Raw genomic sequence first — 15,754 nt, 5'->3', positions numbered from 1 at the left:
TTTGAAACTCTGTCTAGGGACTGATGAGCTCCTCTTAGACAACTGATTAAATTAACAACCCACATCACCTGCCTCTGGGGGCTCGAATGCTCTGGGGCATTATGCACCAGCCTCATCCTTAACTGCCCTGGCACGGGCTCTGGACAGCTCAGGACAGCCTCTGTGACTGGAGTCTGGGACATTATTCAAATCAGCTAGCCCGTGGGGAGCCTGGGAAACCTCACTAACCCAGCTGCTGACCACACGTAAGCTGCCCCTACAGCTCCAGCTGCTGTTACCCCGACTCCCCAGTTGCTGGTGTGGTCCTGCGTGGCTGCACCACACACTTCACTCTCAACTGCGGGTTCTCTTCTAACCTGTTCTCAACTCAGGCCTCTTCCCCTTCCCTCTGCCCACCTGCTCTCCTGACGCAGAGCCTTGCCATGGGTCTTGGTAGAATGGAGGCCTAAGGCTTAAAATTCTCCTTCCTTGGGTTGTTCCTAGGATGGACACTGCCAGGGCGTGGCTCTCTGCCTCCAGCTGTTTTACGCCTCTGTGTCGACTGGAGCCCTTTCCATGAAATAACTCTTATTTTGTGTTATCACACTCTGTTAGTAGAAAGTCCTGCTCTGGTCTATCAGCTATTTTCTTTCTTTTAGATGACTTTATATTCTGATCTATTATACATAGATTTTATAATTTAAATCTATATTTCCAAACCTTGGAGAGGAACTCCAAAGAAAGTGAAAGTGAAAGTTGCTTAGTTGTGTCCGACTCTTTGGGACCCCACGGACTATACAGTCCATGGAAGATGAACTCATCTGGCTCCCAAACACTTAAAAAAGTTTGTGCATGCTAAGTTGCTCAGTCATGTCCGACTCTTTGTGACCCTATGGACACTGTAGCCCACCAGGGTCCTCTGTCCATGGGATTCTTCAGGCAATAATACTGGAGTGGGTTGCCATGCCCTCCTCCAGGGGATCTTCCTGTTTCTTTTGCTTAATTCAATCAATCAGAACATCCTAAGTTCAGGTAAAATTCTGCTGCATTGTAACCCAAAATTATGTTGTTGTTTTTGCTCATCGCTCAGTCATGTCCAACTCTTTGCAACCCTATGGACTGTAGCACTCCAGGTTTCCCTGTCCTTCACCATCTCTTGGAGTTTGCTCAAACTCATGTCCATTGAGTCGGAGATGCCATCCAGCCATCTCATCTTCTGTCGTCCCCTTCTCCTCCTGCCTTCAATCTTTCCCAGCATCAGGGTCTTTTGCAGTGAGCTGGCTCTTTGCATCAGGTGGCCAAAGTACTGGAGAGTTATATACATTGATAAAATGTACAATACACTTCAGAAACAATCCAGTTTGTAGCAGAGAGATCAGAACACCACAGCTGGCCTTTTCGTTTGTTCAGTAAAATGGGTCTTAAACCTTGAGGAAGACTCTCAGATGGCCTATAGCATGGTTGTGGGCTATCCACAGGGGTAGGAATAAAGTAACAAAGCTACCTACAGAGTCATGGCTTTGTGGTGAGGAGGACAGAGTTTATTTGCGAGTGTGTATATGTGTATATGTGTATTTATGTGCATGTGAGCTGGATGGTTGCTATCTGGGGTCATTTCTAGCAGTCCTCTGTGTCCCTCATTTGGTTTTCCACTTGGACACAGCAACCCATCTCGCCCTCACCCAGGTACACTGGATTCAGGGACTGTGAGGACACAATGTTCACAGAGCATATGAATGATGCAGGCAAGCCCAGCCACCTACAGGGAACTCTTCTGCAAGGTTAAGTTATGAAGATGGTTGAGTCTTTCATGGATGGGGCTCCCAGAGGGTCAACTGTGAGCTGTCTTGAGGCCCCCATATAGCCTGTCTCTGGTCCCCACGTAGAACACAGATTCCTATGGTTGGAGACAGTGACACCCTTTTAATGAGGTCACGTGTTATGTCTCATGTGTGTACTCAGGATAAAAAGATACTTCAAAGCATCAGTTATCTTAACTGTTGGGTGACAACAATAATAGTACATTTCTTACTTTTTTGATGATTAAATGAGTTAAGACTTGAGGAACACATTTCGATAAGTCCACGAGAGATGGTGATTATTATGGTTGATAAGACATTGTTACTGTCCTCAAGATGTTGGTGATCTCAACTGGTAACTTAACAGTGTCATTGCTAAATGAGAAGAAATACACTCGAGGGGCATAGACATGTATGGAATTAACCCCAAACAAAAATCCCAAACAAACAGGCTTCTTTGAGACTGAGCTACCTCAATGATATTCACATAAGTACACACTCCAAGGTATCTATATCTCCATCTCTCTAACAGTGAACTATATTAACTTTGCAAAGTTGCTATGTGAATTAAATGAGAAGACCTATGTGGAAGCCTTCAGCACTGTGAATGATATACAATAAAGGCTTAAAAATTCTGATTTCCTCCTAAAAATTTAGTTTTTTACTGGGGTATGAGACAATTCAGTGTCCCCTCAGGTTTCGCTTAATGTAATAACTTAATGTAACAACTGCTTAATGTAATAACCTTTGACCTCTTTAGGGGCTTCAAAAACTGACCTTTGATGTAATTCAGAGTTTTGGAAAAGTTTCTCTCTCTTCACATCCCCAACCCCCTTCTCTCTTCCCCTTGACTCCAGGTAGCGACCACAAAGTTATGGCAGGCTCAGGGTGGAGGGAGGAATCTACTGCCCATGTAGCTGACTTCAGGGAGATGCTGGAAGTGCACCCTTCCCAGAGCCTGGGGGGACAGCAAAGTTCACTGAAGGAAGTGGGGGAGACTAGTAGCAATTACACACAAGGAAGAAGATCAAGAGAGACTTTCTCCCTAAGAGGGTTTGATTCCACCACTAAGTCCACGAAATCATGCTGCCTCTTGTACCACTCAAACTTTGCGAAACTCCTTAGAATTGCCCATTTTACTCTGCAACTATTTGGAGATTTTAAAAAATTTCTTACAGTTTCCCATTCATTAGGCAAAAGAACCCCAAATCAAGCTTACATCGACCACTCTTACTCAGGCCAAACAAATCTCCTGGAGAAACCCAAGCCAAGGGGAACAGAAAAGTAAAAGTGAAAGTCACTCAGTCGTGTCCAACTCTTTGTGATCCCATGGACTATAGCCCGCCAGGCTCCTCTGTTCATGGGATTCTCCAGGCAAAGATAGCAGAGTGGGTTGCCATTCCCTTCTCGAGGGGATCTTCCCAAACCAGGGATCGAACTCACGTCTCCTGCATTGCAGGTGGTTTCTTTACCATCTTAGCCACCAGAGAAGTCTCAAGGGGAACAGAAAAGGAGCCAGCCAAACTGCTCCATCAGTTTCAGATCTATTGCTAAATTTTCCCCTAGGCCCTTTTCTTGATTTCCATTATCCTGGTCCAGAGCCTTTAAAATCTTAGCATATGGTTAGGGAACAAGGGACTTCTGAACTCTGCTGTGTGATTTTGTCTTAAGCTTGGCGTCCAGAAGACTGGCCTGCGCCTTCTCAAGTCCAGAGACCAGCTCAGAGAGAAAGGATTCAGCTAAAGGGCCATTTGGATGAGATTTGGTAAATGTTCCTGAACTGTCACAGATCATGCTCTCCAGAACCTAATTGAAAAAGGCATTTGAGTGAGAGAGAGGCTGCTAAACACATTAGTGATATTCGGGAAGATCTGGGTTTCTTGACATAGCACAGCGTCAGAGCATAATATGCATCAGAGAATTTCCTCAAATAGCCCTTAATTGCATTTTGATGTCCTGGTGACTGTGAAGATTATTTTTAAATCAAATTGGTGCATTAGAATTACATTTAGTTTTAATTAAGTTGATGCATTTGCCAAGCAGTAATGTACTTAAGAGAATGGAAACGAGACACCAAGTCTTATTTTGTCTAACACTGTCTCTAGGGCTCTCCTTTTCTTATTTTATGGAGGATTTATAAAACCTTACAGAGTGAAGGACATTACCAAATAAACCACAGGCCAAAGCCCCAGTGCTGACCAGTGTATTGAGCACTGGCTGAGGATCAGAAACCTGCATCCTATTTGGGTCGGCCACTGGCCCACTGTTCATCTCAGGAGAAGTCAGTTAAGTCACAGTTGTTCTCAAACCTGGCAGATTACCAGAGTCTAAGGGAATATTTAACCATACAGATTTCCAAATGGGAATTGAGTCTCCAGTGTGGGTGTTACCCAGGAGTCTCTATTTTAATAATGTTCTCCTGGAGATTCACACGGATTGTAACATGTAGTTTAACCATCCTAACCACCGTTCTCTCCTCTGCAAAATGCTGCTTGCTTGAACCACCTCACCGATCAGTTGAAAGAATGCAAGGGGCTGTCAGGGACAATTTGGAAGAACCTGAAATGGGCAAAACTGATGACTGACCTGGGGTGCTGTCTGCTGCTCCCTTCTGGGTCACCTCACCCTTTCAGGGTCTTTGAGCTACTGCACATCTCTGCAACAATGCAAATAAGCCTTACCCCGAGAAATGTTAGTGAACTGTGTCTGGCAGAAAGTAGTCAATGACTACCCTGTGAATATTATCTACTTTTGCACCCATTTGTAAGTTCACATCAGCACTCCTGATTGCCTACATATGGGTGCTGTGTGAATTTTCCTTTGAATCAGATGTGAAAGTGTACTGGTTCTCTCATTCATTAGTGATTCAAATTAAAATTCTGACCTGTACTCATTTTATATTTTAGAACAGTAATCATTTTAATTTTAAAAAATTATCCTTGACCAGGAGTGACTTTTCATGAACCCCACTCTATAATCACACACTTCCTGTTCTTTTGAAGCAAATTTAACAATCCAGATAGATTTATAAGAAGTAATGTGAGTGACCAAAAAGGGCAAAATTAACGCATTATCTGAATCTGCTAATATAAATTGTCTTTCTTAACAGAGAGGAAACCTACCATGTCAGTGTAGGATGGAAAGACAAGTAGATGAAGAGTCTGCCTCCCCAGATAACAGCTCCAAGCCTCCACTTCCACCTGTGGGTTCCTGGACTTGCTTCTCTCTCCCTCTCCTCAAAAGGGTAAAAGACCATAAATTGTCTCCTTGGAATATGAACTAAACAGCTAAGTGTCCATTTGCTAAGCTTTACTGAATTTTAAGACAGTCTTTACAGAATGAAGACTGGGATGAATGTAAGAATCTAAGTATGCTCCTGCAGTGAATTTCCATAACTCCTTTTGGAATGGGATTTGCAACTGGCTTGCATCTGACACCACTTGTTCTTATAGTTGAATTATTCTTCTGTTATCCTTCCGTCAGTGGAAGAGAGAATGACTGCTCACTGTTCAAGCCGTACAGGTACTCACATCCACTCTTTCTGGAAGTCTTGGATGGGCGGTGATGCCATCTCCTTGCAAAATCTCCCCTGGCTTCTTCCCAAGGCTGTTTAAATGCCTTCTTTTTTTTTTAAGATTAAATGAAATTATGATGCTCAACATCACTCATCATCAGAGAAATGCAAATCAAAACCACAATGAGGTACCATTACACGCCAGTCAGGATGGCTGCTATCCAAAAGTCTACAAGCAATAAATGCTGGAGAGGGTGTGGAGAAAAGGGAACCCTCTTACACTGTTGGTGGGAATGCAAACTAGTACAGCCACTATGGAAAACAGTGTGGAGATTTCTTAAAAAACTGGAAATAGAACTGCCATATGACCCAGCAATACCACTTCTGGGCATACACACTGAGGAATCCAGATCTGAAAGAGACACGTGCACCCCAATGTTCATCGCAGCACTGTTTATAATAGCCAGGACATGGAAGCAACCTAGATGCCCATCAGCAGATGAATGGATAAGGAAGCTGTGGTACATATACACCATGGAATATTACTCAGCCGTTAAAAAGAATTCATTTGAATCAGTTCTAATGAGATGGATGAAACTGGAGCCCATTATACAGAGTGAAGTAAGTCAGAAAGATAAAGAACATTACAGTATACTAACACATATATACGGAATTTAGATAGATGGTGGCGATAACCCTATATGCAAAACAGAAAAAGAGACACAGAAATACAGAACAGACTTTTGAACTCTGGGGGAGAACGTGAGGGTGGGATGTTTTGAAAGAACAGCATGTATATTATCTATGGTGAAACGGACCACCAGCCCAGGTGGGATACATGAGTCAGGTGCTCGGGCCTGGTGCACTGGGAGGACCCTGAGGAGTCGGGTGGGGAGGGAGGTGGGAGGGGGGATCGGGATGGGGAATACATGTAACTATATGGCTGATCCATGTCAATGTATGACAAAACCCACTGAAATGTTGTAAAGTGATTGGCCTCCAACTAATAAAATAATATTAAAAAAAAAAAAAAAAAAAAAAAAGATTAAATGAAATTATGTAGTGTAAATAACTTGATACACAGTGAAAGTGTTAGTTGTTCAGTTGTGTCCAACTCTTTGCACCCCATAGACTGTAGCCCACCAGGCTCCCCTGTCCATGGAATTCTCTAGGCAAGAATACTGGAGTGAGTTGCCATTTCCTTCTCCAGGAGATATTCCCCATCCAGGGATTGAACCCAGGTCTCCTGCATTGCAGGCAGATTCTTTACCATCTGAGCCACCAGGGAAGCCCTTGATACACAGTATATGCTCCTTAAATATTAGCTTTCTTCCTCTCTTCCTTCTAAATTTTAGATCACAGTTCTATTCTGCAGTGGGATCATGTGGTCGAAAAGTCGGAAGACCGGATTCGCTCCAGTTGATGTTTCAGCGTCTCCCTGAGGTGCAGCAGCAGTATCTGGAACTACCTCCCTGCCCACAAGACCTCATATCGAAGGGACTTTCTTGTCGAGGGCCTGCAGCCTTATGGCCGTGGGAGCTCTTTGATAACAGGGCCTGTGAACTACATCTCATTCACCACGAGATGAGCGGTGGCACATGACACAAATCCTGGAGATAGCTGCACAAGGGTTAAAGCCCCATTTGACCTTATTTCAAGTGGTGCTTTCAATAAATCAGGAAGAGGTGAATTCAGCCCATCCCACCTCCAGAGGTTTTTGTGAATATCAGCTAATGGGACAATTGGTTGCCTGGTTTTGTTCAGACTCGCACACAGAAAAATCTGGTACTCATGACTTCCAAGAAAGAGTTTGGCAATTCAAGACTTTAAATCAGGAATCTAATTTGGAGTTACAAAAGAAGATATGTTTTTCTCTTATGGCCCCCAAATTTAGCTATTCTGACACAAACAGATTGAGTGGCAATTAATTTACATCTCTCTTAAAATTTAATAATATTCAAACAGCGGTTTCCTCATTCCCTCTTTTGGCTCATAGGAATTTTTCCTCTCCTCTTCACCCCTTATAAAACATGGCCATTATCATATAAATCTGTTTGGGGAGAACTAATAAAAATGAAAATGATTTAGATGTGGAAAACCAAAATGGATTCTTTGGAATAGACATACATGGTCACTTAAATGTGTATTTGAACCCTTGAGTTTTTTGTTTGTGCTTGATCTTTTATTTCAGAGTCCCTACCAATGTTTTAGGGGTTCATGCTTACTCAGAGTTATTTATGTATGCTGACTATTTAAATAATACGTCAACTTGGCCAAGCCACTGAAGTTATTCTTACAGATTTTAAAAATATGCATCAATGTGAATTAGTAAGTGATATCTCCAAGAATATTTTGCAGACTTTCAATGAGACAAGTTACATTGCAAATATGGACAGCAGGATTTACTTTCATCAAAAGGCTAAGCAGGGGTTATCAAGCTTTTGCTAATATGTATGTGTATAAATGCACGTGTATTTGAGTGTGCATGTCTGAATGTGTGCGTGTGTGTGTGGCTGTGTGTGAGTTTGTATCTGACTGTGAGTGTGTAGGGATGTATGTGCATATGTGAGTGTGTCACACACAGTCACGTACATGGTCAGGAGAATGACGGACACACGGCTTTTGTGAATTTATGAGACAGTCTCTGATCATGATGCCAGTCCTGATTATGGGGTTCTCCAGTTTGTATTTCAAGTAGCATTTTAAAAAGCTTTGCTCATTAATTGGGCTGGCATTCCATAAAGTGTAATTTTCAGGACTTTTAAAAAACTAGACATTAAAGGTGTTTGGTGGAGACTGTCTAAGACCCTTAATGACAGAGGTTATCTACTATGCAAGCTCATTACACTCAGACAGAGGAACCCGAGTGGCTCACTGGTGTTATCAGACCTCAAATTATCAGCAAGAGAGCCCCTTGCATGATGGCATCACATCCATCTCGTGTATCAGCAGTGAAATTCCATACCTGGAGCATGTCATGTCAGCAACCACAAAACCTACTCAGAAGGTAAGAGACGGTGTCACAGCCTCCTTATCACCAGACTAATTAGATAAAGTCTCCTTGGATGTGCTCAAAGATAAGACAGAGTGTTGAACTATATATCTATAAAGATATATATACTATATATCATTAGAGTAATTGATCAGAAGACCAGGAAAATAAAATGCATTGTGAAATGATGCAAATGATGAAGAGACGGTATCTAAACAAACTGTACACCTCACTTTGTACTGCGCACAAATAGCATCTCATTTTTTGTTTTTTTAACATTATCTCATTGCTCAGTCTCCCTAGGAAGGAGAAAATGGAGGCTGCAAGAGATTAAACAGTTTGCTCAAATTGATGCAGCTAGGATGTGTCAGAGCAGGGAGGTGGACCCAGGTCTACGTGACCCCCAGACACTGCTCCTTTCCGCCCTGCACCCTTGTTCTCTCCTACTCTCTACCCAGGATGGTGGAAAGATTATCATGGCTTCCATGAACCCCAGAGTTTTGGGGAGGTAACAGCAGATGAATTTATGAAGGAAGTTTGCACTGACAGTGTAGCAAAGCTGACTGTGCGAAGCCTCTGCCTTCAGGCAGTGTGTGGAGACTAATGATGGGACCACAGCAGTTCTGAGAGGGGCAGGAGTTGCTCTAGGAACAAGGAGGCAGAGCCCTACACTCCTTCTCCCTGAGGCTCACCCTACCATGACCAAACTCTGTTTGGCTTAGCAGGGCTTCTTCCACATTGTCTTCAACTCTTTGTTCTTTGTGAATATGACTACGGGCTACTGTTGGTCTCTTTTTCTACAATTTCTTCTCAACAAATCATATTCATCCTGAGTTCAAGGCCCATCTCCTTCAGGAAACAGGTCCTGGTAAACCACGCTGAGCTGGGTTAGCTTCCTCCTTTATAGCTTCCATGCTATTATCATGGACTCTATTTGCCCACTAATTGTATATGCCAGGGACAACACTAGTTCATTCATTTAATCTCCACAATACTTACTCATTCATTCATGAAATATTTATTACGCATCTACTAAGTCTCAAGATCCGCTGGATCATTGAAAAAGCAAGAGAGTTCCAGAAAAACATCTATTTCTGCTTTATTGACTATGCCAAAGCCTTTGACTGTGTGGATCACAACAAACTGTGGAAAATTCTGAAAGAGATGGGAATACCAGACCACCTGACCTGCCTCTTAAGAAACCTGTATGCAGGTCAGGAAGCAACAGTTAGAACTGGACATGGAACAACAGACTGGTTCCAAATAGGAAAAGGAGTACGTCAAGGCTGTGTATTGTCACCCTGCTTATTTAACTTATATGCAGAGTACATCATGAGAAATGCTGGGCTGGAAGAAGCACAAGCTGGAATCAAGATTGCTGGGAGAAATATCAATAACCTCAGATATGCAGATGACACCACCCTTATGGCAGAAAGTGAAGAGGAACTAAAGGACCTCTTGATGAAAGTGAAAGAGGAGAGTGAAAAAGTTGGCTTAAAGCTCAATATTCAGAAAATTAAGATCTGGTCCCATCACTTCATGGCAATTAGACGGGGAAACAGTGGAAACAGTGGCTGACTTTACTTTTTTGGGCTTCAAAATCACTGCAGATGGTGACTGCAGCCATGAAATTAAATGACGGTTACTCCTTGGAAGGAAAGTTATGACCAACCTAGACAGCATATTAAAAGGCAGAGACATTACTTTGCTAACAAAGGTCCATCTAGTCAAGGCTATGGTTTTTCCAGTGGTCATGTATGGATGTGAGAGTTGGACTATAAAGAAAGCTGAGCGCCGAAGAATTGATGCTTTTGAACTGTGGTGTTGGAGAAGACTCTTGAGAGTCTTTTGGATTGCAAGGAGACCCAACCAGTCCATCCTAAAGGAAATCAGTCCTGAATATTCATTGGAAGGACTAATTCTGAAGCTGAAACTCCAATACTTTGGCCACCTGATGCAAAGGGCTGACTCATTTGAAAAGACCCTGACATTGGGAAAGATAGAAGGCAGGAGGAGAAGGGGACGACAGAGGACGAGAAGGTTGGATGGCATCACTGACTCAATGGACATGAGTTTGGGTAAACTCCTGGAGTTGGTGATGGACAGGGAGGCCTGGCGTGCTGCAGTTCATGGGGTCGCAAAGAATAGGACACAACTGAGAGACTGAACTGAACTGAACTGAAGTCTTAAGAACTGGCCTATACTCCAGGGACACAGGGTTATTTAACAAATACAGATTTGTTCTCATGGGCTTTACAAGGGAGAGGTAAGTTAACCAAACAATCCCAGAAATATATAAGTACAAAATGAGAAAAATGCTTTGAAAAGAAATATGATGTCATGAAAGTATATCATAGAGGATCTCACCGAGGTTGCACCAAGGAATAGTTGCGATTTAGTGGGTGCATAACAGTCAACTGGAAGAGGGTGTGTGTGTGTGAGGGGGGTGGTGGTGGTGGCTGAGGAGAAGGGTGGGAGGAACAGAGGGAAGGAAGAAAATTTCTTTGGTAAGAGTTGAAAGTGAAAGTAAAGGTCGCTCAGTTGTGTCCAACTCTTTGAGACTCTATGGACTAGTCCATGGAATTTCCAGGCCAGAATACTGGAGTGGGTAGTCTTTCCATTCTCCAGGGGATCTTCCCAATCCAGGGATCGAACCCAGGTCTCCCGCTTTGCAGGCAGATTCTTTACCAGCTGAGCCACAAGGGAAGCATGGTCCTTTTGGGGAACAAATGATGGAGCAGAGAGGTAAGGGGAACAGTGGTGCCAGAAAAGCAGAGAAGTCACCAGGGTGAGAGAAGCCACCACGTCTCTGTAAATATTCCGGTCTAGACCCAAGGGAAGCGGGAGGGCATTAGAGAGTTTTAAACACATTTGTGGAGGCTAATTACTTTACAATATTGTAGTGGTTTTTGCCATACATTGACATGAATCAGCCATGGATTTGCATGTTAATTAGCCTCCAACTAATAAAAATAAATGGAGAAAAAGAGAAAAAATAAAAAAATAAACACGCTTGTGTGTCATGAGCAGACCTAAGACAGGCACAGTGATTCTCTTCTTCATGCGTGTATTATAAAAGCAGAAGCTCGGATGGCTTGTGGAGCCTTCTCAAGCTTCATGCGGGTCACATGGGTAGTGAGCAGCTTGGCTAGAGCTTAAATCCAGGTCAAGTGATGCCCACACTTTTTAATTCTTTTTTTTTTTTTTTTTTCACACTTTTTATTCTTAAATACTCAGTGAACCCATGTTTCATGTCAATCTCTTTCTGCCTCATTTTTTATGTCTGCAAAGGAAGCATCTACCTCTGGAGTATGAACAGAACTGACTGGAATTAACACTGTTAAACTCCTACTATGTTATTTTACTTAATGACAACCATCCTACAAGGGCTTCCCTCGTAGCTCAGTCGGTAAAGAAACTGTCTGCAATGCAGGAGACCTGGGTTCAATCCCTGGGTCAGGAAGATACCCTGGAGAAGGAAATGGCAGCCCACTCCAGTATTCTTGCCTGGAGAATCCCATGGACAGAGGAGCCTGGTGGGCTACAGTCCACGGGGTCACAAAGAGATGGACATGATTTAGCAACTCAACCACCACCATTCTACAAGGACAGGCCTTACTATCTCTACTTTCAAGGTGAGAAGACAGAGGTTCAGAAAGTTATGTAAGATGCTCTGTTGTCAGAAAATAGAGGAGCAGGGACACGAATCCATTCTGTTTGACTCCAAAGTTTAGACGATCCCAGGACACTGGGCTGTCTTTGCAGCATCCTTTCCACCCAAAGTAAATGGGAAGGGAGGAAAGGGGGGTGGGGGTGGTGTAGAGACCAGGTGGATCCCACAGCAATCCAGGGAGAGGCGAAGGTGGGGCTGGATAAAGCAGACCTGAGGCAAAGAGAACCACTAGGAATTGAACATTGAATGCATTTTGGGCATGGGGTAAAAGAAAACCTCAGGTGGCCGGCTTGAGGCCTGGGCAGATGGTGACATCATTCACCCTGGGGACAGGTTTGTGGGGGGGGGCAGGACAGAGGTCCTGGGTGCCAGGCACTCCTGGGGTAGGCATGGAGTAGAATCTGGAGGTTTGAAGAGAGGTCTGGACTGTTGGCTATTGGCAGAAAAAGCTTTCTTGTTATTGAGCAGATATACAGCAAACTCTGGCTGAAGTGATGGGCCATTTGCTCTGATCTGTGACTGTTGGCTTTGCCAGTTAGACCTCCTTTATCCTCAAGCTCACACCTTCAACATACCCTTTACATATGGGTATGTTGAAAAGGATATGAAAACATATGGGTATGTTGAAAAGGATATGAAAACATATGGGTATGTTGAAAAGGATATGAAAACATATCCTTTGTTTTTTTTTTCCTGAGGATAATCTCCAGCATGCCCCCTGGGTCAGAAGGAAGGTGGATGAAAATAAGAGTTTTGTTAAAAGGATTTTTACTACCTCATGGTTTAAGGAGAAAAAGATAATTCACAAAGCCCTAGTTCATTCAAGGAATGATACTAAATCCCCAAAGCATTGCCTTACACATTCTGAATCAGAGTTTGGCTTCTAAAATGGGAACCTACAATCTCTTTGCAAAGAAAAAAAAGTTAAGTATGATTTATCACTCCAATCTTGCAGTCTATGCAATGCAGACATTTCATTCCTGGGAATGAAGAGTCCTGTTTGCCTTGAAGCAGAGTGTAAACGTTTGATTCGTGACCAGACGACTTGACTGTTAACGGCCTGCGACCGACTAAAATAAGCACAATATCTTAGGACCACCACCAGACAGTTAAGACCTCACTCCTGAGTCAGACTTCTCTGGAGCTATTGTTTCCATCTGATACGTTCAGAACAATCTTCTAAGATGAAGCTGTGGGGCCTGCACAATGGGGTGCTGTTAAATTTTAAATTCTAGATACTCAAATGATAATCTCAAGAAGAACCCAATATACTGTCCACTGCAAAGGAAATATAGGTCCTCCTTGTCTTCATCAGCAGATAGTTAACGTGGACTGTCAGTTGAGGGCAAGGGACTACACCAGTGATGAATCCTAGGTAGGTTCTGACTGGCAGGGTTTGCGGTATCTTGATAGAATGGGGCTTCACCTGACAAACACCATCTCATTCTGCTGTACCTAACCAGGCTGTTTAGATAACATTTACAACTCCAGCCAGTGAGTTCAGCATGGTGAGTCTTCCTCAAGGATGGAGAAAATTCAGATGTACAAGAACCTAATTGTCCGAACGAATCTAAGGAGCCAGGAACCAAGCCTGAACTCTGCCCGGGAAAAGCCCGAGAATCAGCTGGAAGCAGACCACAGAGGAACAATGAAAGATGACCTTGGATGTGAGCTGGGGGAGCCGCCAGACTTCGGCAGGACACCCACATCTGCTACGGTGGCCACTGGGCCTTGTACCAGGAAGGGCAGCTGAGCGATCCAGCTTGACCCCAATGGCAAATGGAACCAGGAAACAGGGTCTAGATGGAGGTTTTTGATAGTTCTTTTCTCTTCAGGGACTTTGGGGAAAGTGGAAGAGGAGCAGGCTGATTTCACTGAGGAAAAACCATGTTCAGGCAAAAGCCAGAGGGGTCACACCAGGGAAATGGACAGACCTGAGATGTGAAAAGGACTTTCCAGGTGGCGCTAGTGATAAAGAACCTGCCTGCCAATGCAGGAGATGTCAGAGAGGTGAGTTTGATCCCTGGGTCGGGGAAGACCCCCTGGAGAAGGGAATGGCAACCCACTACAGCATTCTTGCCTGGAGAATCCCATGGACAGAGGAGCCTGGTGGGCTACGGTCCCTAGAGTCTCAAAGAGACTGACACAACTGACGTGACTTAGCACACATGAGATGTGGGAAAACTCAGAGAGCTCCAGGGTGGAGACAAGGCATTCCAGAGCCTTCTGCAGGGAGGACCAGTGACACAGCACTTGGATGATGGAGTCCACTGTAAAATGGAGGCTATTTTCCTAATGCTCTGACATATGAATGGTTTTCTGTGCTAGGTTTTCTCTCCATGCTCTTCAGAGGAGGAAAGAACCCATCTCTAAGGGCCCATGTGGCTGCAAAAGCGGCCCCTTGTATCCTGCTCCAGGGCTGGAAAACACCAAGTCCCTCTCCTGAGAGTTCTTGCGGCATAGGTCATGAATAGAGGGAAGGAGTGAAGTCTTTTCTTTGGGACAACCTGGGGAACGCGACATTACAAAGACTGTACTGATGGCCAGTTCCTGAGTGTCTACCATTACTGTTCTAAAGCTTTATGAACCTTATTTGCTTTATCCTCACAAATGCCTTAGGGGAAAAGGTCACTATTATCTTTTTATCAGTAAGGAAACCAGGGAAACACGATGTTTGTACATTGCTTAAAATCACACAGCAAGGAGGATGTGGACACAGTACTGACTCCAGCCACACTACCCCTGAAACATGAGACTGTGATCCAGAGAAAGGTTTGGATCTCATGAGCGCCCTGAGGCTCACCTGTCTCTCTGTTTCAATGACCATGAGGTGGGATGGTTCCTACCTGTCTCTCTGTTTCAATGACCATGAGGTGGGATGGTTCCTGAAACAGAAGAACCTCTAGGTGAGAGCCGGGGGAGCTGCCAGTCTCTGGCAGGGATAGATAGAGTTTTAGCTTGATTCGTCAGTCAGTGTTAATTTGGGCAACAAGTACATTTTTGGTTCCCTATTAGACCCCACAGGATGCCAAGTGCATCTGATGCTCAGCCTTCATGAAGAATGCCAGAAGCAGCTCTACTGATGATGTACTAACCACGCTTCTCAAAGTGTGGCCCCTGGGCCAGCAGCGTCAGCACCACCTGCAGACCAGTTAGAAACTTGGATTATCAAGCCCCCACCCAAGATGCGCTGAATCATGCTGAGTCAGAAACTTCCAGAATAAGGCCCAGCAATCTGCATTAACCAGCCCCAGACACTAACGTTTGAAAATCACTGCTCTAAGGCACTTGGAGGCAGCGCAAATTGAATTATTTTCTTTCACATACATCACCACTGACTTTAAACCTTTCATTCTTCTTCCTTCAAAAAATATTTTTTACCTCATTTCCAAATCTTCATTCTCTTGTGGTACAAATTTGTACAAGGCAACATAGGTGTTCATCTGTAATGGGTCTTTGGAAAGAGGTCCCTGAAAGAGAAACATAAAAGAAAAATGAGAGAAGAAAGGATAAAGAAATGGAGCAAAGGAAGAAGACAGGAAATGGAGAAGTTAAATGTAATTCCAGAGTATGGATCTTTTGTGTTAAATATCTAACCATTATTATTTTGTTCCAAACATAAGTTTATTTTTAATTTCCTAGTTGAGTTTGATTTCATTACAAACTATTTGAAAACATTTATGTGGAACTTTTTGTCAGAAGTACTACAATTTTCTTCAAATCATTTTTTCTTTGATCTAGTTGTTCATGAAAGATCATACAGACTTGAGTCCAAGCAAGAGAATATTCTCTCTATA

At 43.5% G+C, this 15,754-nt stretch overlaps 1 protein-coding gene across 2 annotated transcripts in view; it reads right to left on the bottom strand.

Annotated features, from left to right (window-relative positions):
* The window catches only part of STAC (SH3 and cysteine rich domain), a 113,798-nt gene that overhangs the window by 17,174 nt on the left and 80,870 nt on the right, over positions 1-15,754 (bottom strand). For both annotated transcript variants that reach the window (XM_065932970.1, XM_065932969.1), the window contains exon 8: positions 15,339-15,427. In XM_065932970.1, the coding sequence (XP_065789042.1) occupies positions 15,339-15,427 (89 nt within the window). The remainder of the gene's footprint in view (positions 1-15,338; positions 15,428-15,754) is intronic.

The sequence above is a fragment of the Muntiacus reevesi genome, chromosome 4 (genome assembly GCF_963930625.1).
Source record: "Muntiacus reevesi chromosome 4, mMunRee1.1, whole genome shotgun sequence".
In the NCBI taxonomy this organism is placed as follows: Eukaryota; Metazoa; Chordata; class Mammalia; order Artiodactyla; family Cervidae; genus Muntiacus; species Muntiacus reevesi.
The sequence above is the reverse complement of the archived record's forward strand: the minus strand, read 5'-3'. Positions and strand labels throughout refer to the sequence as shown.